Here is a 25,487-nt window from a genome sequence, read left to right as displayed (position 1 = left end):
AGCTAACACATCTGGCACCCAAGACTTACTCTTCTCATAGATTGTCAAACGTTTACCTCTGCACCATTTGTTTTTTGGGGCTTGATCTTTTCCTTGGCATGTATTAAAAACATAATCAGCTGAGGGCAATAGACACTTACTTTTCTATGAAAGCAAATGGGGGAAATCAGAGTAGAACAGGGCTTTATGGAAATAACACCTGTGGCACAGGGAAAATATTTGCTTTGCAACAGTGTGAGTGATGAACCCAGAGAGTTCTGCTTAAAAACCGGGTCTCACTTCATCTTCACCAACATGAGAGGCAGGAGATGGGAAGCAGATGTTCAGAAAACATTAGAATTAGTGAAAAGATGGTGAGGGTTTTGTGTTCAGTCATATTCTCATGGGTTAGTCTGTTTTTCTCCAGTTACAAAGGGGGGAAACAACACGGGAATGTGTCTTCATCTCTTTCTCTAATGGCTCAACCTAAGCCAGGGTCCCCATCATGACAGTGGCTTCAAAATAAAAAGACAACATTGTTTTTATCTGATATCCCTTTTTTCCCTGGAAGTTCAAAGTATGTTATTCCCATTGGCTCATGATCCCAATCTCTTAACCCTATGTGTGGAATGGGAGGTCCTCATTAGATTGTGGGTAGGAGGGCTGCAAAATAGTCACTAAATCTAAACTGTATAAATACTAACATTTCTTCTTGCCTGCAAATCCTTCACCATTTACCCCTCTTCATACCACCATCATTCTCAGAGCCACAACCTTCAGGGCTCACCAGACAACGTCAAGCGCTCTCCACCTACTTTATCGGTATTCCTGCTGATTCGCTTCCAGTCTGTTCTTTCTAGGGGATCTTTTTGAAACACAAATCCAAGGATGACAGCTCTGCTTAAAACCCTGCAATGGCAATCGGGAAGCAGTTGTGGCTCAACTGAGAGAGCGTCTACCACATGGGAGACCCAGGGCTTCCTGACCCCTGCGGTGAGGAATGTGCCCTGCAAGGAGACCTGCCCTGCGTGAAAAAGCACAGCCCGCCCAGGAATGGCGCCACACACCCAGAGAGCTGACGCAGCAAGATGACGCAACAAAAAACGTGACACAGTTTCCTGGTGCTGCATGACAAAATTGCAAGTGGACACAGAAGAATACACAGAGAATGGACACAGGAAGCAGACAATGGGGGGGAGGGGAGGGGAGAGAAATAAATAAAATAAATCTTAAAAAAAACCACAAACAAAAACCCCCTGCAAGGGCTCCCAACTACACTTAAGATAAAAATCAAAATCTTTAACATGTCTGTAAGGCCCTTTGGGGTTGGCCGGCCCCCGCTCCCTCTGGTGCTCTCAAGCTCCCCGCACCCCCTCACGATGGGGCCTTGTTTCTGTCCTTCCTTCATACAAGCAGGCTCCGTCTTGCCAGGGCCTGTGTACACGTTGTTCACTTGGTGTGGACTCTCTTCAAGCAGTTAACCTCTACTTATCGCCAGTCCCTCACTGCTTCTTCAGGGAAGCCTCCCTTATTGTAAAGGACAGACACAGTTATAATTACTAATAGGACCCTATATGTAACACACACACACATACTCTCAAAATCACACAAAGGTTCTAGGGCCATTTCTACTTGAAGAAAACCCCTCTTCCTCCCTGTGGCCTGCCCTGTCCTCAAACTCACCTCTCAGAAACAGAAAAGTCAGAGGAAACTTTACCTGTTTTCATGTCCTTGCAGCTGCAGCGGCTGAGGAGGCGCTGGCTGGGTGACAGGGCTGTTGGGAGTGGCAGGGCTTGGCTGGGCCAAGGGGCTGTGCTGCTGGGCTGCCGGGCTCTGCTTCTCTGAGCTGGGCGCGGAGGCTGGGCTGTTGAGCTCTGAGATGGGAGCCAAAGCAGGGAGGTTAGCATTTGATAAAGGGCAAGAGGTGGCCAGAGATGACAACTCTTTGCCTCCTCAGATGACTGAGGTTTTGCTTATTTCCGTTTCTGTTAGGTTTTAGGATGGGAAGTTAAACTTACCAAGTTCTAATACCACTCCCGGAACTCGCTGCCTTCACTAATTGTACCTGTTGCTCACCAGGGTTATGAACAGAATCTCTGCTTATTTTGTCAGAAGAAAAGATTACAGTAAAACAACAACAACAACAACAAACTGCTAAAACTATGAGGAAGTAATTCACAGAAGTAAGCTCTAAAACATATTCTGTTTTTCCAGCACTACTTGCTGAGAGAATATGTTTTAGCCACCACTTTTTGGTTGTAATGAGAAGTCTTATCTGTAGTTCAAAATTAGGATAAGGAACTAACCAGAGTAAAAGTAAATGCTTTTTTACAATCTTTTCTCCAGTCCCTTGTCAGTCTTGTACCAAATAGCCCTTTGCCCTCTATGGAAAGAAAAGGAACACTGCACACAGGCAGGTTTATAAATTATTCTTCATTAAAACCATTTCTAGACTTTTCTTGTAATAGCATCAAATTTTAACTGACAATCTCCACATGTTGGAATAAGGGTCAGGGCAGACACATTTAAGTCTGGGGAATCCAGAGAGCTTGTCTGATTTTTAGTGAGCAATCTTGCTTAATTTCCATAGAATATTTTATATACTTTTGTGTATGCAGATAACAGATTATAAAAGCCATGGCCATTTTCTTCTTTTTTCTTTTCTTTGCTGGGTGATTAAAGGAAGGAGATCTATTAGCATTTTCCGGCAAGTCTCCCTTTTCCTCTCTTTTCAAACAAGACTAAATCTTTAAATTTCCCCTCTATTTATATCGAGGTTACTCAATCTATACACTATTGACATTTCGGGCGGGATATTTTTTTGTCGGGCGCTGTCCTGTGCATTGTAGGATACTTAGCAGCATCCCTGGTCTCCACCCACGAGCTGCAAGTAGCACCCTTTCTAGTTGTGACACCCCAAAATGTCACCGGACACTGTCAAATGTCCCCTGAAGGTGAAATCAGTCTAGCTGAGAAGCACTGTTTTATATTTTAAATCTGTTTAGCCATTTGGAGGCTCCATGCCAGAGAGTCCTCAGATGGACTCATATGGGACCTCATTGTCTACTCAACCAGTGAATTCAAGGACTGAATTCTTGAATCTCATTAATGAGTTAGTACCTACAAACTAGTAGTGAACCCAGCTGCATATGGAAATGGTAAACTTATGGTGACCACTCAAGATGTTGTGGTGCCTTAAGGCAAGGCTGTGAGTTGTGATGTTCACTAGTCTTCAAGCCTCAGGGTGGAGTTCTTGGACAGAGAAATTTGAAAGGCTAAGTGTGAATTTTAAATTCTTGTCAGATGCAACATTTTCTAAATGAGCTCTCTTTATACCACAAAACTTCCTCAAGCTTTTCAAAATCAATCTGACTTTGAAGAGTCCTCCACAGCTTAACTGCTAACATGAATAAGTTGGGCTTTTTCTTTCAGATTTGTAACTCTATCATCTCTATTGAATAGGTTTTGGCTTAATATAACTATAAAACCATTCCCCCTGAGACCATCAGGAATGATTGAATAACTTAGCGTGTTGGGACTCACAGTATTTAGCCTGCAATGCCACATAGTTTAATCCCTGAATGGATTTACTACTGAGTAAACAGGGTATTGGTTGCAACTGAGTATGAATTTTTGCAGAAATGGAAGTCATAATAAACCCCTGTATTCTGACACCAAACCGATGGCAGGCAAGGGGACTCCACGAGGAGGCAGGTGGGTCGGGAACACCCCATTTAGAGGGGATGTGAGCTGACAACCTCTCTGCAGGGCTGGCTCAGGCACTCACCCTCTTGAGGAATGATGCGGAGGGTGACGTTAAGGCCTGCATCTTTGATGAGCTTCACGATGTCTGCATGAGGCATGTTGATGATAGACTGGCCGTTCACCGCTAATATCCGATCGCCCACCTTTAGTTTTGCACAGCGATCTGCAGGACTTCCATCAATGATGCGTCCGATTTTATGGGGCACAGCTGAAAATCCCCGACAGAAACAGTTATTGGGGACATTACCAATAAATATTCTATCTTTCAGTCCCATCCCCACAGGAAATAATGCAATGTCATAATTCATTTCTTGGTCAGTATATTTGTCTTTTGAAAGTACAATCATTTCTATCAAATGTGGTCCTAAACCACAGTTTCTAAATTCAAGTTCTTTGCAGTGATAAGTCAGTTCCAAACACATATACGAGGAGTTCTCAAACTTTGGGGAGCATTTAGAATCACCCTACGATTAAAGTAAAACTCTCTACATCTTAACCCAGACCTTCTAAATCAGGATGTTCAGGCAAGAGGCTAGAGTCAGAATTCTGATATATGAGTGTTTGAGAACCATATACAAAGGACATTGTATCCAAAGGGCTCATATTCTAGACAATAATATGTGGTTTTAGAAGAATATAATAAATGTCGGAAATTTAATTTCTACCCTTTCCTATTTTACTGAGAGGAGAAAATGGAAATTTCTTTTTTTTTTAATTTCAAAATTTCTATGTGTGAGGAGAGGCATGTATGTGGGGATATATATTTTCCTAGCAGGTTGATTTCTACTCAATGTGAATGTTTGAGTGCCTTACCAACAAAACTTTTTCTGGGATCAGACATCAATACGACGCAAAGCCGCTGCCTTCAAGGAGCTTACAGTCTCCCTGCAAGGCAGAAGCCCCAGTCAGGAAATCACCTGTCAATGACTGTCTCATTGCCCTCTGTATGGAGAAGTCAGGTACTGATTTAATCTGCATCAAGAGTCAGCCACAACCCACCATTCATTATGTTCCAGGGACATCTGTTCCTTGAACCCTCCATTTTGCACATGCATTACAATTAAAGGCACAACATCAGCTAGTAATCATGGTATGGAAGGACAATCAGTGAGTTAATGAACTGGTACCTTGTTCATTCTTCTATTGTGACAGGTTATAAATAACATATGAAAATATTGGCTGAGCCTGTGTCCCTGAAGTGAAAACATCCTGTCGGAAATTCAAACACATTTTTATTTACCACAAGTACTAATGGCTTTAATTAAGAAAGAACATCTTACTTAGAGCATACTAATGATCATATTAGAGTTTCAGGGCAATGCATTTCTCAAGTAGAAATTTCTTTTCTTTAAAAATAAGAACTAATTTATTTGCTGTTTTTTTAAAAGAATGATGTATGTATTGCAAAGTGCTTGGTCTTCAACCATAATTAGTTTGAACTTTTGCCACTGCTTTTGTCCCCTTTCATACTCACAAGCATCCTGGAATGGTCAATAAATTATTCGGTCATCCTGGCCATAATGTGGATATTTGTGTATATTGTTACCAATCTTGTGATGTTTGGAAAGTTACCTAACCTGTCTGAGTTTCTGTTTCTCAACTGTAAAATTGGGATAATAATACCATTAACCTTAGAGGGTGGTTATGAGAATTAAATGAGTTATATATAAAGTGATGGAAACAGTGCCTGTCATGCAAGAATTGAGCTATATGGATTAGCTACCATTATTTCTATTATTTCTGGTAACACTGTGTGTATGTTCTGGCTTGTGTCTCGGTACTAGTGAATACTAACCAGGACTCTTTTTACCTGAGAAAAACCTGTAATACTGCTAAAGCTGAAGGGAACACTTTGCTTAATACAGGATTGTATAGAGCAATATCCTCTAAGTACAATGCAGGAAAACAGCTTCAGGTAGGAAAGAGATGTATTTTGGGGACTTAGATAGCCATAGGATGGGGCCAGGCAACAAAAAAAGATGTTGCAGGTCTCTGGAGGAAAACATCAACCTGTAAGTAAGAGTTATTATCCAAAGAGAAAGCAGCACGATACCAATCTCTTAATTATCTGACCCTAGCACACACACGCGTACACACACGAAGCACACACACATAAACTTACAGTCGTATTCTTGGAAAGTTAACAATCTCTCTTCTTCTGGCCTCCAATATCTAGGCCAAGCACTGTGTGAAGTAGGAATGATACAGTATTAGGGGTGCCGATGCAAAGTACTAGAAATCTGTTGGCTTTTTAAAAGGGCATTTATTTGGGTAAAAGCTTACAGTTACAAGGCCCTAAAGAGTCCAACTCAAGGTACCATAAGAGATACTTTCTCACCCGAGTCATTTGACACAGGTTGAAGCAAGATGGCAGGCAATCTCCTGGTGTTCAGCCTTCCTCTCTCAGCTGCAGGATGGCATAGGGCTTATTTCTTTCTGGGCTCAGCTGCAAACTATCAGGCGAATGGCTCATCTCTCTTCCAGGGTGCAGGATCAAAGTTCTCTCCTCTGCTATGTCTCTAGAGTGCTCTCTTCTGGGGTATCTTCTGTGTTTCCTTGAGAGAGTGTCCATTTGTAGCAGCCAACCAAGGGATTGGGGACTTAACCTGAGTTCCAACCTACTGATATGCTCAAATCAAAGTGCTAATCTTAACATAATTTAATCAAAGACATCTCAGCTTTGAATATAGTCAAAACATATCATGCCCAGAGGAACAGACCAGTTTGCAAACATAATCCTTATCTTTTTTGGCATTCATAAATAATCTCAAACTGCCACAGATACCTATATTAAATATGTATGGGCTGACAAGGTCTAGAATTCCAGGCCCCGCTCTTAACCAGTACACCACACTGCCTCTCTTGACTTCACCCTCTCCTCCCTCTATCGGTTACTTGCTTTATGAATACCTGGTGCATTTCTTTTGTGAATGCAGCCTGCCTCCAAGCAGGGAACTGTAAACACTTCACCAGGTACCCTGATGCAGGGGAGGGTAGAAGTCAGGAGCTTTGCTTGAAGCAGAATTTTTGCAGCAGCTGTCTTTTGACAGGCAAAGTGAGAGGAGAAGACAAGAAAGGAGGGGAAAATTGGAATGTTCCTCGGATCCCATTTAGCCAGGACTTCACACCATAGCATCATTCCGTTGTTTGATGTAATTTCTTTGGGTATTAGGAACACTCATATTTGAAATGAAATTCAAAATATACTTCCAAACACATACAAATGTTTTTTGGGTGATTTGCTGTTTTGAATTATTCATGCTTTTGCTCTTCTCCATTACTGTGGATCATTTAGAATGTACTGGGCATAAAGCCCAAATATTTCAAAACATAGACTACACATACACACACATAATCTTATGTGCTCAACAGCAATAAAAACAATACTACTAATAAGCTATTATTTGTTAATTTCTAGGCACTGTGCTGGCACTTCTTTTAAATCCTTACAGAGACAGTGTGAAGTAGTTGTAAAAGTGTAATAATCATACTTATTTTATGGATGAGGAAACAAATAAGTGTTAAAGTCAGGATTCAAAACTGCTTGTATAGCTTCAAACCCTGGGATCATTCCCCTTTCTTCCTGGTAGGGGGAGGTTGCAAGCAATTTGAATTATGAGGAGGGTGGGCATGATGGGTGAACCTTAGTTTAGAAAAGCCTCACATGCTGCTTGAGATTTCAAGATGAATGTTTCACTGTAAATGGAATGATATACATTCTCTTATGGGGACATATCTTCGTTTCAAGGTCATTTTAATTTATTAGGGTATTTGGAATAATAACTGAACTAAAAGTGTAAAAACCCAAATAAAGGAATGAAAGCTAAATTCTATGGTAGCCACATATAGAATGACTGAGTGGCTTACATAGAGTATAAGTGGACACAATTAAAAATGTATGTTTAGTAATTGGAAGAACCTGATATAGCTTTATTATAATTATTTTTTTGTTGACATTTACTTTTTTAAAAAAAACCACTACTTGAAACTGTTGGCAGCCTCATTTTTTCCTTTACCAGAGCATTTTCCCTACATAAGTAAGGTACATCGAATGCTGATGTACAACAAATCATTGACAAGGGGTGTGCTTGGAGAGGATTCTCTCTGAAAACAAGATGCAGTTCCATTTGCTCAGTGAAAGGTCTACAGAGTTTATGACCCAACTGCTTTCCGTGCATTGCTAATGGAATTACAGAGCAAGGAAGAAGCCCTGACCTTGGTTTCTATTATTGGGATGAATGGTGCTCATTAAATCCTCTGGAATTGATGACTAAGGTAACTGCTGGAGGGCAGTCCATTTCGACACATGCCTTGAGACATCATCTGTCAGGCAGCAGCAAAAATCAAGGCTTTGGATCACTCTTCTTGACACAGTGTGCTTAGAATACATGGATATTTGGAAAAAGTTGCAATGTGTCCTTCGGCTCTGGACGCACTGACATTTGGGGAGGAGACAAGGGGTCACTCGTTTGAAATTTCCCTGTGATTGCAAATCACATGAATTATGGAAAAAGAAACATCTTTTTAAAAATTCCTTTCTGGGTGAAACACTACTATACATGAATATTGCAACATATTTTATATTTTCCTGTAGATGAACTGACTTTCTTGGCACTACTCTACATGTTACACTTAATTTAATAGGAATATTCAGAGACAATCTGTTGGACTGGACGTTCTCTCAGTTAGTTCTAAAAGTCTGGATTATTTGCGTTTCTAACTCAACACTACCAACTGGAGAATAACTGCTAGGGAAGCAGTGATCCTCCCTTCTGGCTGTGGGTTTCTCTTATGGGACCCCTGTATGGTCTACCCAGCCTCTGATAGCCATTGGGCAAAGTGGACTGATTCGCAGCCAGTGAGCTCATCGTGAGCGTACCTTTTGGGGAGCGTCCCCATAAAGAAGATGGGACAGTCACCTGGAGGACTCTTCCAGCTTCGGCAATGGATTCTTCCTGAAATTCTTAGCTGTACATCCTAAAGGAATGGGTATTATATCCACTCGCCCTTCCTCCCCCCTTTTCTTTTTGATTATTTCTTTGAGTTTTTATATGTAGTTTGTCTGGGAGAAGGAAAAGCCTGGGAAGTCATGTTTGCATTTCATTATCTCCTTGTTAATAGATCCCACAAAGTGGAGTTATATATGGAGGAAAGCATTAAACAAGGAAAGTGGATTCTGCATCAATCATGTCAAACTTACAAGCGAGAAGTTTCTGAAATGAGCGTGTCAAAAATAAGTACTTCAAAGGCAATCAATAGCAGAAACTCTCATTAGCTCGCAATCCCATTAAGTTGCGAAGGTTAGACAACATGTCATTAGCTTAAAGAGGGAAGGGATTTCAGTTTGGGTCTTGAGTTTGTGGCCTGATATGAAAAGCAATGTTTTTTTTTCAATTGGATGATTCAAATTATTTTTTCCTTTAATAATCGGTAACAATATCTAGTTTTAAAATTGTGGGTTGGACAAGAGGATCAATTAATACATCAGTTAACCCATTCCTGCCTAGCGTCTTCTTAGCAGCATGTACACTGCCAGGCCCAGGGGAGAAGACAACCATAAAATAACGCAGGGTACCTGCCCTCAGGAAACTCAGTCTAGCTGGGGAGGCCAGAGGTAAACATTTAAAAACACTTAAAACACAAATGGCAAATCTGTGGTAAAGAAAAGATGCAACAACACTAGGAAATAGGGGCTACATTATTGGGTCTGGCTGTGGATTCAAAGAATGGTGAGGACAGGGAAGGTCATTCTGGAGAGAAGGAAGCTGTTTCTAAGCGAAGTGGCAACTCCCTTAGGACAAAACTCATGGTGCTCAAGAGCATCCCATCAAATCCAGGGAGGGAGAAGCAAGGAAGATGCTTTGTAGTCTGGGCTCCCTCCTGCTCTCACTGTCTGAGAGTGAGAGTGAGACAGTGACTGGCTGCTTCCCTGTCTGAGACCTCTGATATGGTGCCTATAGCCCACCTCCTCTGAATACAGAGAACGATGGAAGCTTAATTGTCACAAGTGCTTCTATTTCTTTCACACATTGTGAAGATTCCTGATGTGCTTTTCTGACTTCAGACACCTGAGCCTAGTCTTAATCTTGCCTCTTTTCTATCTCTCCTTCCTCGAAGTCCTCACTGTACTCTGTTGTCACAAATTCATTCGGCTAGAGGTTGTCCCTTCTCACAGTGTGGCACAGTATCCTTTGAAACAGTTTTTCTTGCTCATTGGGTGGTGAAGATGAGGGAAAAACATGCGTTTCATATTTCCAGAAAATTGTGGTAAAATTGAAAAAAACAAAACAAAACCTGGACTATGTGACTTATTTTCCTCTAGAAGTCTGTGAAAGTTAGCTTTCCAAAAATGTAAAAAAAAAGTCTTCTCTGAAATTCATAGCCATTTGAGTGGCAAAGACTGCATATTCAAAAAGTATACTCTCCCCAGCAGCCACCAGTCATTCTTTTGTGTTTGAATAGTTTAGTTATCCTCCAGTTGGTAACAAGCAGTTGTTCAGACAGAGGATGTGAAGAGATGCACACGATGGGCATTTTGGGAGTCCAGTTGATGAACTCATGCTTCCAAGGGTAGAACACACCCTTAGAAGTATTAACTATATGGCTGTAGAGGAAGAAACACTTGTTAGTTGTGTTTTAGTGTTCATGCTTTTATTTTATTTACAGCAGTTTTTAAATCTCATAGCAAAGTGCTGAGAGTGAACTGGTAATGAAAAGGAAAATCATTGCATTAAACTTAACTTTTCTATAATTTCTGGTTCTGTAGCCAGCAGAGGTCCTGAAAAAGAACTGAGTGTAAGTCTGCTATTGTGATTTTAGTTGAACGATGTGCATAATAATCTTGTAAATCAGAATGAACTTGCCTCCAAGTCTGAATTTATCTTTTTGTAAAAGCTCTAGATACCAAATGTTTTATAGAATGCATTACTTTGTGTTGGTAGGAAAAGGTCTTTTAGTTTAACCCTTAAGCCTTTATGTTTAGAATGTTCTTTGCTTAGCTTTTTAAAAATGGTTAACATTTTATAAATGGTAAAGGGTAACAAAGAACATAGAGGCTGAATTAAATTCATTCTCAGCCTAACTCCAGGCCCACTTCTGGCTTCTTGTGTTCTTCTGCTAGTCTGTGTCCTGCGCTTTAAGGAGGTAAGCATGTGGAGAGTTCTAGTTGTGAGCTCAGTGGTCCTAACCTGTGATACTTTGTTTCTTTAAAAGGAGGTACCAGCCATGAAACCTAACTTTATTTTATTAAAATAACCTAATTGCAGAACCATAGGATAACTGCATTTTGTCAGGCACAATAAAAACAAAATTAAAACCCAAAAAAACCCAAAAAACAAAAAACTTAACTCTTCCATCCTGGGACTTGAGATTGAGTTAAAATAGTTTCATTGTTTTGAAAGATCTGGTGGACCTATAGACATAGGGCTGACTTCATGAGCATGTGACGGGTGGGCCATACAAAGCCCCACACTCAGTGTGGCCTCTGCTTGGTTTAAAGCTCGCTGCCACCATCTTGATATTCTGAACAAGCATTTTCCTTTCATGCTAGGCCCTGCAAATTATGTAGTCAATCTTGTGTAGACATACTCTTAATGTACTTCTTTCCTGTACCATTCCATTGATTTTAGTGTCTGTAATGGAAGATGTAATGTGAGTATGGTAGAGATACTAAGAAAGATGGGTAATTGGGAAGGAATGGAAACACTCTCATTTCTTGCGGATACATTTTTCATTCTCACAAATCTCACTAGAGAAGATCGCCTAGTTTCTAAGTATATTCTTAAAGACCCTTGGTACCTCATTTATTGATTCAAGAAACCTAAAAAGAACCTTAGTTCTCTTGTTTCTTTATGAAAATTATTCTCAGTAACAAGTCATGCATTATTGGTCATGTCCAAACCAAATACTTTTTATCTCTCTTTAAATAGACTTTAATATATACCACCATATTTCAAGGAGTTTATATATTCTTTTGATATCATTTCTTTTTCCTCATAATCTGAAAAGATTTTTAGACACTACAGTGGCAGGAACCAAAGAAACTTTAGAATAATTATATGTATAGATAATGGGGAACTGGACAGAGAGAATTAAAAAAGAAAACACCATTCTATTTCTAGCTGCTTAAGCTTTTCTCTTCTTTAGAGATAATTCCCATTTCTCTGCATATCCCTAGAAGTCACCTTGCTAATTTCTAGGAAGCTGTGACACTGTTTTTGACCTGTCTTGGTCTGAAAGCCACTACAGAATATCTAGCCAACTAAGCCAAATATCATTCAGAATTACTTGCATTTCCCCCAAAGATTCCCAAAAGAATACACATTTCTATCAGTCAGTAAAAGCAGCAACCCAGGACTTTCTATTCAAGGAGTAGACGGTGATATTCTGCATTGCTCAACAGGGTGATTTTAGTGAGTAAAATTGAATATAGTGTTTAGCAAGCTTTCCTTACCAAAAAAACAAACAGCAAGGTGATTTGGTAACAAAGGAAAAATTTAGAGAGTTACTGATATTAAAATCTGATAAAGGTTCTTCCTTTCTTGAAGGGTAGAAAAACAAGTTGTACTAACTTAAAAAAAATAGTCACAGGGTTTGAGAAGTGGTTGTATATGCCCACTTCAAACACATACATCTACCTTTCATAGGGCTTTGTTGTTTACTTTTATGCTGACAAACTTAGTTCCTGAATAAGGGGCTCCTTTTATTCATAATTTTTTACAGAGGACATTATCAATTTATTATTAGAAAATGCTGAATTACTCTACAAAATGAGAAAATTGTATAAAAATTTAAAAATTCATGTCATGATATAAAAGAGGCAAAGTCAATAGAATATAGTTCTATCTTCTAGAATTGGAAATCTCTTATAATTAAAACAATTTAATTGATGTAATAGATCCACAAATCAAAAAAATAGAATACAACCAAAATGCTTAGAATGAAAAACACGAGTCGCCTGCTCCAACTTTCCCTATCCTAACCAGTTCTGTGACTGAAAGGCAAACATTTAAATTCTTTCAGCTGTTTTTTCTCCACTTTTCTAAATAATATTCTTAGATGGCTATTTCTCAATTATCATTTTTAGTCATTATCTATTGAGTTCTTCTTATGACAAGAATATAGCACTTATGCTAAACCTCACCCCTTTCCCCATCTATGATAGATTTAATTATGTATCCCCCTGAAATATATGTTCTTGGTTTTAGTCTTTGTTCCTATGGGTGTGTGCCCATTGTAAATGGCCCAACTGAATAAGACTGAAAGATGGTGCACTTTAATGTGACTACTATCTTCCTCTATAAGTATTCCAAGGTGGGATACATGATTCCCTAAAACCTGTGTCATCTTATTTTTTGATTCACTTTCTCATTGGCTAAAGCATATCCTATAGTAGTTTCCAAAGAAATCACACATAAGAAAAGAATTTTTTTGAATTCTTAATGTTTGAACATGTCCTTATTTTTACCTTCAGGTTTGATTTAATTCTAGCTCAGATTTCTAGATTGCATGAAATTCTAGATTGAAAAATCGTCTTTCCTCAGAAATTTGAAGGCCTTGTCTCGTTGTTCCAGTTTTGCTATTGAGAATCCATTAGGATTGTTGTTCTTTGGGTGTAATCTACTTTTGTTGATGCTTTTCTTTTTAGAAATGTCTAAGACCATCCCTGTCTTCGTGTGTTCTGAAATTTTTCAGTGATGTGTCTTAGGGTGAATCTTTTTCAGTCATTGTACAGAGGACCTGGATGGGGTTGGGTGTGTTTCAATATGGAGATTGGTTTCCTTTAGTTTTGGTTTTGGGAACTTTATATTTTTTCTCTGATAATTTCCATTCTATTTTTCTGTTCTGTTTATCTGAAGCTCTCATTCATTGAATAGAAACTCTTATACTGGCTTCCTAGATTGACCTACTGATTATTTTGCCACTATTTGCATAATTTGTTTCTTTTGGACTTATTTATGTGAGGTTTCCTTTATCTTATCTTCCAATCCTTCGATTGAATTTTATAGTTTAGTCATGATATTTTCCTTTTCTAAGTTCCCTTTCTTTAATCTTTTTTTTTTTTTCAGAGCATTTTAAGTTTTATGATTATAATATGTCACATCTTTCCTTGGATATAAATGAGAAGTTTCTGAAGCTTTCTTTTCTCTGAATTCTTTTTTTCTTCCAATTTTCTTTCATTGTCATTTGTTTCTTGTTTGTCTTCTATTTTAAAAATAAAAATATCACATATGGAGGTCATGGTTGTTTGTGTTCCATCATGCCCCAAATTCTTTAAGTTCTGAGCCTCTGCATGTTTCTAAAAAAATGAGTGGGTCTATGCTATCCATGTCTCTCTCTGGTTTCTCCAGCCCTGCTAAATGAGGTACTATTCTTTTGTATTTAAAAATATCTTGCCCACTCCTCTTTTTATTTATTCACTATCGCTTTATTGGAATAAGAAATAAGCATGTTATTATATTATATATCTCTTGTGTAAATTTAAGTCAATTGCAGTGATCAATATTTTGTTGTCATTGTTGGAATCTATTTGGATTGTATAAAATTTATGTACCCAAACTTTAAAAGTCTTATTGTCTCATGTAGTCCTGACAGATAAAAACATAAAGGACAACTGATTTCTTTTCAGGTGATCCAAAAATGTCACTTAGTCAACCTCGGGCATTTGGGTAAAAAAATGTCCAATAATGCAACACTATCTTTTTCTCTTCTATATCTCTTGATGGCCCTTTGAAGCACATGAGACCTCACACCCATCAATGTACTTTGCTCTGAGTAATTTCTTAGCAAGCCCAGTAGAAATGGTTGATAGTTACAGGCAGGTGTTGCTGACAAATTGTGTTTCTCATTTTTACAGATGTGTTGTATTCTATCTCTGCCATCTCCTTTTTCTTTCAAAGCTTCTGAAATTGTGTTTTGCAAAAAGTCATTTGGCTATCTTCACACAGCTTCCCTGTTACAATAGGTAAATGTCAAAAGCAATCAGGAGCAATATCAGCCTTCCATTTTATTCCCCTAAGTCCTGTGGCAGATAATAACTTCTTGCAATATTTTCTTAATGTAAATGGAAACAGATACTAACCCAGGCAAATGATCCCTCCTGAGCCAGTTGTCCTTTTCAATATGTTATCCAGAAGATTACATGAATATTTAGTGGCTCTTTAGTTTCTCATAGAAGTCAAAGTTCCACTAACAGGGTATATCACGTTTTAACTTGAAATAATACAATTTTGGATGACTGGTTAAAACTAAATATGAAAAGGCCCCCAAACAAAGTATCCAGGAGCTATATTTCCAAAGCATATATTAGCTTTGGAAACAACTTGCAGTGTGACTGCTGAGTAGCTAAATAAATCACATCGAAATTTCCTTACTTGAAAAGTGAGACCATCACTTATATGCCTTATCTTTCTTATCCAAGTACTGCACATTTAACCTCATTTAGACTTCTGCTGATATGAATTTTCTCTCCTCACTCATTATATCTTAGAGTATAGTAACTATATGTTTTCACTTTTACTAAGCAAATATGTCTCCAAATTTTACATGAGACTATCATAAAGCCTTTTTATTAGTAAAATGAGAAAAGAAAAAAAAATAAAAAAGGGCTGAAGAGCCTCAAAATGTATTTTGTTTTCTGCAAGGAAATGGTGATTTTAATGTCTAGAGGGAAGAGAGCCAAACTGAAAAAGCACTTAACCAAAAAAGATATATGGATGGCAAAAAAGCATATGAAAATATGCTCAATATCATTAGTCTTTGGGAAAATGCAAATTGAAACCAAAATGAGATACACTATTCAACTACTGGAATGGCTAAAATTCAAAGTAAAAAGCTCATAAAAACAAGTACTCACAAAATGGTAAAGCCACTTTGTAAATTCAATACTATATGACTCAGCAATCCCACTCTCAGGTATGTTCCCAAGTAAAGTGAAAATCTGTTTTTGCATAAAAATCTATATGAAAATATTTACAGCATCTTTATCCATAATTGTCAAGAACTGGAAACAACCAAAATGCCCCTCAACTGGGAAATGAATAAATAAACTAGGATACAGCCATATAATGGAATACTACCCAGCGATAAAAAGGACTTGATACATGAAACAACTTGGATGTACCTAAAATACATTATGCTACATGGAGGAAGCCAGAGTAAAAAAGCTACATATTGTATTATTCCATTTATATGGGAAAAGGCAAAATCATAGGGACAGAAAACAGATTAGTGATTGCCAGGGGCTGGGGACGGAGAGAGGAGTTGACTTCATTGTGGTGGTAGTTACATAACTATGTACATTTGTCAAAACTCATGAAACTAGAGACTAAAATGGGTCAATTTTACTATACAAAAATTATGCTTTAAAAATGGGGAAAAAGTGAAAAAGCAGGGGGAGATAAAAAAGGTTTTAGAGGGAAAGAAATGGAGATAAGGAAAAAAACTGACGTCAAATATATAATATTTAAAAATTATTTTATGAGGTGCATAAGATAGTTTCTAAAACTTAGCCCAATTAAAAAAGAAACCCAGAGGAAGAAAAATACTGGCAGCTAGTCTTGATAACTTATCTACCTCCACAAACTAGGTAGAAATGTATGTGGTGAATAGCAATGACTGAAAAGATTCCATGAGGATGGCAGTGATTCCTGAACACAGCTGCCATCAGAATGATGTGGGAAAACTCTTTACAAACACAGATGCCTGTCTGGGATGGCATCTGGTCCTCTGTAATTTCGAAAAGGTGATTCTGATGCCCAAGGAAACCATTAGGAGAAAGGATACCAGAGGGGAAATGCAGTCCTGGCTCTACTAACAATCATCTGTGGGACTCTGGATGAGATTTTACGGCCTCTGGACTTTGCCTTAAAATATAGGGGGTTGGGTTATCTGATTTCTAAAGTCCATTCAAGTCACATTTAGTCATATACTCTGCGAAGTTTTGCAGATTCAGAGAAGACTCAAATGGGCCTGGGACTCTGGTCTCAGGGAGCCCTTTTACCTGATGCCAAGACACACATCAGTATATTAGCAGAGTCAGTATGTATGGGATGTGGGTACAGGGAATGTAGACAACAGTGAGGCTTGGCATAAAGGTGGGAGGGGAAAGATTATGAATGGCTGTATACTGGGTGGCTTGGAATTTATCTCACAGACAATGAAAAGCCACTAATGGATTATGAGAGTTATGTGTCACCATCAGACTTGTGGTTTTAGCAGGCATACCATGGTAATGGTGTGTCAGGTGAACTGAAAGATAACGGTGGGTGGGAATAAGGGTGGAGGCAGGGAGAGCACTTAAAGACCACTACAATGCTTTAGTGCTGTTGCAGTCCAGTATGGTAGACAGAAGGCACACATGGCTATTTATATTAATTGAAAATAAAGAAATTAAAAATTCAATTCCTCAGTCATACTAGCTACATTTCAAGTGCTCCATGGCCACACGTGACTAGTGGCTACAGTATATATTATAGTGCAGAATAGAACATTTCCATTGTTGCAAGAAATTCTACTGGACAGTGCTAATCCAGAGACTTCAACTAAGGCTTTAGCACTGGCAGGAGAGAGGGCCTGCTGTATTCAAGTTTTATGTCTGGAAAGCTTGCTTGAATAACGACTTGCCTTAATCTCTCAAAATTGACATGTAGCTGTGTATAAATTCAGCGTGGTGCTTGGAAGCCCTCTGTAAAGCATGTACGTTGATTGGAGCGGAGAGGCACCCCTGTTAGCCTCCTTTTAGCCGTTAGCTCCAGGGAGCATCAAGCTACAGTGGCTAACCTGGCAAACAGGTTTTATTGTATTTCAGTTTCATTGAGTGCCTATAGGAATGCAAGCTATTTTTCATCTTGATGTTCATCTGGCAAGTCTAATAAACACATAAATGAAGATTTTTAAGTTGGAATATTCTTCTACCTCACAATATCCTGTTTCTGCCAGAAAACTAAGGGCAAAACTTTTCAAAATATGTGTTCCTCCTTGTTTTCTGGAAGACCCTCTCTCATTGTGAATCTGTTAATTGACACTTTTTATGACGAACAGTCTCGGAACATAACGTTTAGGCCACTTCACCCTTCAAAGTGAATGGGTTCACCAGGTACCCAACATCTGGGCATTTTTGATGGAGCAAACCCTTGTCTGGCTTAGAGAAATAAGATCTAGAAGACATCAGACTGAAAAATGAAAATGCTGGCAGCATACTCCCCTGTTTAGTTATTTCTCTGGCATGTTATAAACCTTGGGAATGCCTAGTGATTTGACTGACCGCCTAGAAAAGGGCTGGGTGACTAATCTCTAGAAATAATTCCTACTAAGTACCAGGAATAATTTGGTTGGGAAAAAATCCAGTTTAAATTGCAAAGTTCTTAGTAATGAAATGAATAAATAAAAAGAGCTTTCAGTTGGATTTGGCATGGTAGGAAGGAGTCTGGGTAAAGGCATTCCCAGAGATTTGGTGAAAGCTGGCTTGGAACAGAAACATGGATCTGAAAAAGAAATACTATAAAGGTCTTACCAGGGAAAAATATCTCCTTATAACTCTTTCAACATGGCTGAAAAGTGGTGATAAATAACAGTACCATGTTCATTTAACAACATGCTTTTCAAATGGTTCTACACGTGCAGCCATCTTTATTAGGACCTTACTCCCTGTACTTTCTCATGGGGTTGGTGGTTGTTGGAAAAAAGAAGAAAAATAACAATCTGAGGTCCTGAATAGACTAGAAATTTTAAAAAATATATATCTTCTGCAAAAATGACCCTTAGCTCTGAATTCATTTGAACTGTGGGAGAGTGATGGACATTTTCCACTGAAAAAGGGGTGATTTTGTACATAAGGTCTGGGGTCTCTTCTCAGTTGCAATCTCCTCTGTACTATCTAGTTAGTAACAAGGAGCTGCAAGATTTAAGGCCGGAGAAAACAATCACCGATACTCATCGATGAGCTTTTAATAACTGAATTGCCGAAGGTGAGAAGATATCTTGCTGCCCAGAGAGCTTTGAACACAATAATGAAAACTCTCCTGAAAAAATCATTTCCTAGCAAAGAAAGCTTATGATTTATGAGCTCCATTCAAACAATAAGGAAAATGGTTCAGGATTTAAAAAAAAATACAGTGAGCACTCACAGATTTTTTTTTTGATAAATTGCTTTGTTCCTTTTCTTGAGAATAAATGAGAATGATGGTGCTTCTCTGTAAACTCATTCTTAGGACTTAATGATTTTTAAGTTTGTAAGTGTAAAGAGAGTGAAAAGTTTGCATTGGTTTTTCCATTTTAATTAATAGATGTGTCAACGTTCAGATATTAAGGTACTCAGTTTGATGCAAAATATATATTTTTAAAAAAATTTATTAGCTTGTCTGCTTACTAGGCAGCCAGATTATAAATTTGGGAATAAAACTAGTCATGTTCAGGATTGAAAAAAAGGTATTGACTCAGGTCCTATCAGTCCTGGTCTTAGCTGGGTATGATCCTGTAAAGAAAAAGTGTGATTCAGAAGTTGTTCACTTGGAACCGAAATGGGTTGCTTTGTTAGTGGGCAGTGTGAAAAGAAGAAATAATTTAAAGTATTTTTTTCTGAGGAGTGTGGGATGCCATCCAAACCCTCCTGCTTAGGACGATATAATCATCGCTGAGGTGGTGGCTTACACAGATGGATAATGATTCTGGGAATAATCCATGCCAGGATGAGGTAAATCAGAGAACACACTGCGGCTGGCTTCCCGACCCTCAGAAGTCAAGGGCCCATGAAACCTACGGGCTTATGACTAGAGGAGCTGCCTCTCCTTCCTGCCTGGAGTCACAGAGATGGCCTCCCCAAGCCTGATTTCTTAATGTTCTCTACTGAATCATTTATACAGGCTGAGAACAGCTGATGGGGAAATCTGTATTCTGGGGCAATGTTTCACTTCTACTTTATTACAGTGCAATTTCTCATGCTGGACAAGGGCCAGTGTGCACACAATTCCTCCCCTAAATGATGCTCTGCTGCTTTGTTCACTCTCAGTGACAGGTCTCAATACTTTTGAAAAGGGAAGAGATAGGTTTAGGTGCTGAGAAAGTTAGAGCAGAATACAGTCTCAGTTTTGCTTTTGATAGGGACAATGCCTGATCACTATATGAATGTCCAGTTCAATCCAATCCACATAAAATGCCACTGTTTCCTGCCTTCAAGGAACTTGCAGTTTATTTGAGGAAAGCAAAATATAAACAAATGAAAAGTAAAATGACAATGGCAATCAAGGGTAGTAATAACAGATACAATAATGGAAGAGAAGTTGCAGAGCAGTAAACAATTAATGTATTTACAGATGAGATTTCCATATACGAGAAAAAAATATTTGAGGGAGGTGGGTGAGGAGGCAGGCAAAGTTTTAGGAAGGAGATTAGATTTGTGAGCTGATTTTGAGAGATGTTTTCTGTTTGGATAACAGTCTCCACCTCACAGGGTTGCTGTGAAGATGTTAGATGCTTAGTGCGGTGTTAGGGCTGGTGAAGTCTGGGTGATAATGGCCCCTGGGCAGGTTGCCTCTTGCCTCCAGCAGCCTCATTCCTTTTTATCTCAGCATATAATACAAATGTTTTTTTTGCAAGTGTGCCATGAAATGAAAAAGGGAGAGAAATACTGCCTTAAGTTGCCTTAAATTTAATCATTTCTTGGGTAACTATTCTTAAAAAAACATAAAAGACCTACATGATGAGCTTTTGAATTTGTGGGATAACTTTTAAACTCAGTAACATATGTGAAGTCCCTGGGTTAGTGCCTGAATTGTAGTACATGCTAAATAGTGAAAGCTATTATTCCTGTTGTACAAATCATGGCTATACAATAAAGTCGCTGGGACCAAATAATGGATATAAACATAAAAAAAAAAAAGAGCCTATGGGCATCATCAAAGGACTCTGAGAAATTTATCAAGGCATTTTACCAGAGACAACTCACTCCTTTCCACAACACTGGATTGCAGAAAATCTAGGGAAAGTCAACAATGACCAAGTCCACACTCTGTGCCGGCAGAAGTCCACCCATGAAAACAAAGATTTTCAGCACCAGTATGGAGCTGAGAGATAACTAAGAAGTCAGCAGCATGCTGACCACTGAGGTGCTTGCACATAAAGACACAGAAAACTGAGTCAGCGTCACTAGGACAGCATGATGGAAGGAAAGAAGGACTGAAATCATTGTTGCCCTATCGCTGACTGTTAGACCGTTGCTCGGGCCTGCACTTAGGTTTATGAATTCCTCAGTGGCTACCTGTCTCCACCACTAATAGCCAAGCTGCCGCGGTATATCTACCCCATAGATTACAACATAACTTTCCTGAAAAAGTATAGAAAAGGGGGAGATTGAGGACAGCTTCTTTCATCATTTATACCAAAGTCTTTCTTAGGAAACTCTGGGGGAGGAAATCAGGTTTGGGTAGGAACCAGGAAGAAGCCAGCGGGACAGGCTATAGCTCTGTAAGAGAACCAAATGTTGGGCCTCAGGCCTGGAGTTGGGAGGCTCGAGGACCAGCCTGTTAATGCTCACTGCATGTGGACACTGCAGTGTTTTTATGCAGCAAGGGTATGATCCAGTCAGAGTCAGAAGGCTACACAGAAGAGTCTTGAATATCCCGGGTACACAGTCTCAGCAAACGTGACAACAGAGTCAGTCGATGGGAGGAAACCCTTGAGCATCCCAAATGCAACAATGTTACTAGTTTTGGAGAAGCTTCTAACATTTCCAATTTTCTATAATTATCATTAATTCAACAATGAAAATCTTGTACATACATTTTTTCAAATCTACTTAAGAATTTAAAATGCAAGTGCTTGTTACAGTTCACTCTTTCCTAGGCTCTGGCTTGAAAAGCACTCTTTTCCCCTGGGTCCAATTTTAGGTCTGAAAAAATACGTAATACTTAGGATAATGGGACAGATATCCTATTCTACTTTAAATCAAGAAGGATTTTCTCCTACTATAGATCAAAGTCTTCTAAAATCTGACCAATCCCAAGTAATAGCCATAGCTTTCAGGTCACTGGTTTTGGAAGGAAGCACCTGCACCTTAATTATACGAACTGACATAAAAAATGTCTTTATTTTATGGGGTAAAAATCTTTTTTCATGAGATTGTAGTAAAGAGCACTGTTAAATATCAGGCAATGAATAAGCCAGGAGCTGCACCTCCCAAGTTTCCAATGGTTGATCATTCCACAACCATTTCACAAAGTTGGTGCCTTGACTGATGAAGCCATGGAAGTTAACACTTCTCCTGTCTGTAGGGTGGGAAAGTTTACATGGGGTCCTCCAGTGCTCCCCTCTTCTCCAATACATTCACTAAAGACATAATGTTCTCAGGGTGATTCTATAAGGCAGGGCTTCATGTTGAAATTTTGAGGTTTGCCATGACTTTTCTAGTTTATTGGAAGTGCTTTCTAGGGAGATAAGCCGGCAATTCCAGTCCAAAGCCTTGACAAAAGCAGGGTCAGCTCGACTGGCTTGGAAGCTGTTTTTCTGGTTCACTTGACTGCCCTCACTGCTGACCCAGGTCACAGGTGGGTGGGTGGTGTGCAAGACTGTGCTCCCAAAAGACCAGCATAGAGGGAAGGGAGCTGGCCCTTGGAGAGTGGGTAGCCCTGACAAATGGTTGATAGACCTGACTGCTGGGGTGAGCTCTGAGCTAGCCAAGAAGAATGTGCTGATGGAGTGGATGGATAATTCCTAGCTGGGATTAGATAATGACATTGTCTAGGTAATGATAATGACATAGTGCTTTCTGTGAGCCAGCGCTGTTCTAAGCACTTCTGTGCATGAAGTCATTAAACACCCAATAGCAACCCCAGGGCCTAGGGATTAAGATTATCTACTTTCTATAGCCAAGGAAACGAGACCCAGAGAGGTCACATAACTTCTCAAGGTTGCAGGATGATTAAAGGAGGGACCCAGATTTCAAATCCAGGCACATAATTGGAGAGTCCCAGGTGTTGGCCATGACGCTCCCTTGTGTAAAAGTGGCAGCGATCCTATCAAAGGCATAATGGCGCTTGTCTGCCAAAGAAAAGGTTTCAACAGCCATGAAAATAACTGTGAATATGTTAATGATGCTTGGCATAGGGTGAGACATGAAGAGAGAAACCATGATGCAAGCCCTGTGACTCCTGAGTACCTGCTAGATCACACTCTCCCAGGCTCACAGACCCCAAGAACCCTTGATATTTTTGAGGATACCATGAGGCACAAGGATGGCTCTTCAACATTCATGAGACACTTAGGATTTCTCTTCAAAATTAGAGTTCAAACTTATTATAGAAGTATGAAACAGCAGCAGCTCCAGGCACCTTTTAGGTGTGCATTGCAAATTATACACTGTAAACACAACATGGCACCACTGTAATAGCTGCTTTTCCCAGAGAGCATGGGGCAACCTGCATTTCAAACTCCTTAAATTGAAAAGAAATAAATATGTGAAGAAAGAAGCCACAAAGCATTATAAACTCTGGACAATATTTCTACTCTCCTGGGTGATGTAAAAATAATAACAATTTGAAAGTGGTTAGAATTATTCCTTTGAGGTCAGTCTAATGTTACTTGGTCAGGGGAAAAAAAATACATGTTAATTGTAAGCATTTGCACCTGTTATTTTCCAAATCTACCTATGTATAGATTTAATTTACAAAAGAAAAATACTTTTTCTTTATGTGCACACAAATTTTTTCCCTATGCGTTTAGAAATAAAGCTCTCACACTTTGAAAGAACTGAGACCTTAAATGCATGCTTAACACTTTCATTGTGGAGTATACTTCTTATTTTTTTTCCAGTTCTTCAGGTATCCTGCCCCAATAAGCAATTTGAATGACTGGAATAGCTGCAAAAGCTCTCTGTGAACATTGTCCTCAGGTGTAAATTATTCGAAGGCTGTTTATATAATTCATGAATATCTTCAGTCTTGTGTCCTTTTAATCTTGGTGAGTTCACTGTACTGACAGAATCCTGCTTCAAGTCTATCCTTAAACACTGGATTTATTTCTCTAGTTTATCATGAAGAAAAAAGAGAAATGAAATTGTACTTTCAGATGTAGATCATTTTACTCCTGCACATATTTGCTGAGTTGTAATGCTTCTATAGTTCTCACTCTTGAATTTGTCAAGGCTAAAGCTGAACAGGCTATTCCTTCCATTTAGTTCTGATGGTCTTTTGATAGTATTTATTTTAACATAAACAGCTCTTAATCATTCTCAAGAATGTGATTTCTTGAATATTGTTTGACAATCCCTCCCCCCCTGCCCTGTCAAATTATATGAATTTTAAGACTACAACGTGGGTACAATTGTTATTTTTTCTCAATGCTCTCTATTCTGGTTTTGCTACTCACAAATTTTTTTTTGGTGGGCTAAGTCACTTCAAGAAGAAAAGTGAGTTGGAAGGAACCTCAGAAGCTGAATTCATCTACTTCTCGCCTTCGGTAGTTTATCATCCTAGAGGAAGGCACCAGCATCTCTGGCCAACACGATTTTATCATGGTCTCCTGTCTCATGCTTCCACTTCCTCCCTTCTCTGATTTCATTTTCCATGAGCAGCTGGGCTATCTTTTAAAAATATATGTCAGTTTTCAGTCTTCTGCTTAAAATCTACAGTGGTTCCCATGGACTTAGACTGCAACCGAGCTCCTTCCCATGATGTATGAAGCCTGCATCGTCTGGCTCCTGCTTAGTTCTAAGTCTTGGTCTCTTGCTACCATCTGCTCACTGTACCACAGCTGCCCTCCCTGGGCTTCTGGACATTTCTTGAAAGGCGAGCTCCTTTCCACTTAAGACTCCCTGGACTTCATGTCTGGTTTCATTTTATTGAATATCTCTCAATCAAAAATTACTTTCTCAAAGATATATTCTCTGAACAATCCACAAAAAGGAGCACCCCATCCTCAAATCAAGACAATCATATCACTCTGTTTTATCTTCTTTCCAGCTTAGAAACCAAAGAAATGCTTTTATGGGAGGCTGGACTGGAGTCAGTTGTGGTCTGTGTACTTCTTGAGCAGATGGTCAGCAACATTTGGCTCCTCAGTGTTAAGGATGCCTAATTTGTGCTCACAGTCTGGACTTCCAGGCTCCAGAGGATGTCTGCAACAGTCCTCTGACCTACTTGTCCAGTAACCCTAACACCAGAACTTGTAAAAACAAGACCCTTATTCAAATGCAGGCAAAGTGGTCACTTACTTATCGTGGCTCCCGACTCAGGCCTGTTCAGGGAGCTGATGATGACAAAGCCAAAGCCTTCATTCTCTTTGCGGTGAATAACTACGTCACTGGTCTGCAGGCTGTGTGAGGCAAAGCCTTCAGGGGGAGAGGCACTGCTACTGGGCGCAGCGTGGTTGCTGTTGGTGTAGGTTGCGTAGTCACTGCGGGGAGAGCTGTGGTGGGTTGATACAGAACCTGGACTCCTCCCATTCTCTGGGCAGGGCTCTCCTGGAACACACAGAATATATAGATACTTAACAAGCATCCAAATGAGTGCTAGACACTTCTCTAGACGCTGGCATTGTTCCTTAACTGGTTGACTGGCTTCTATATTCCTCAAATCTGGAGAGCATTTGAAATGCTACAAAACTTTAGAGGCCCCTAGATTTTGACTCATTTCTAGCCTTCATAGCAGAGAGCGCAAACCCTTCACAGCTTTTTATGTGCTGTCAACTGTTTCTATTTTTAAAATTATTTAGACTGAAACCACTTGCCACCCTACCCCCAATGCCCTGGGAAA

General features: G+C 39.3%; 1 protein-coding gene across 5 annotated transcripts in view; it reads right to left on the bottom strand.

The window, feature by feature from the left end:
• The window catches only part of MAGI2 (membrane associated guanylate kinase, WW and PDZ domain containing 2), a 1,419,055-nt gene that overhangs the window by 96,372 nt on the left and 1,297,196 nt on the right, over positions 1 to 25,487 (bottom strand). For all 5 annotated transcript variants that reach the window (XM_058297943.2, XM_058297944.2, XM_071215009.1 and 2 more), the window contains 3 exons: positions 24,947 to 25,195; positions 3,767 to 3,952; positions 1,697 to 1,853 (listed from right to left, as the gene is read on the bottom strand). In XM_058297943.2, coding sequence (XP_058153926.1) covers positions 1,697 to 1,853; positions 3,767 to 3,952; positions 24,947 to 25,195 — 592 coding nt within the window. The remainder of the gene's footprint in view (positions 1 to 1,696; positions 1,854 to 3,766; positions 3,953 to 24,946; positions 25,196 to 25,487) is intronic.

This window comes from Dasypus novemcinctus, chromosome 5 (assembly GCF_030445035.2).
Source record: "Dasypus novemcinctus isolate mDasNov1 chromosome 5, mDasNov1.1.hap2, whole genome shotgun sequence".
NCBI lineage: Eukaryota > Metazoa > Chordata > Mammalia > Cingulata > Dasypodidae > Dasypus > Dasypus novemcinctus.
This window is presented reverse-complemented; position numbering and strand designations above follow the sequence as displayed.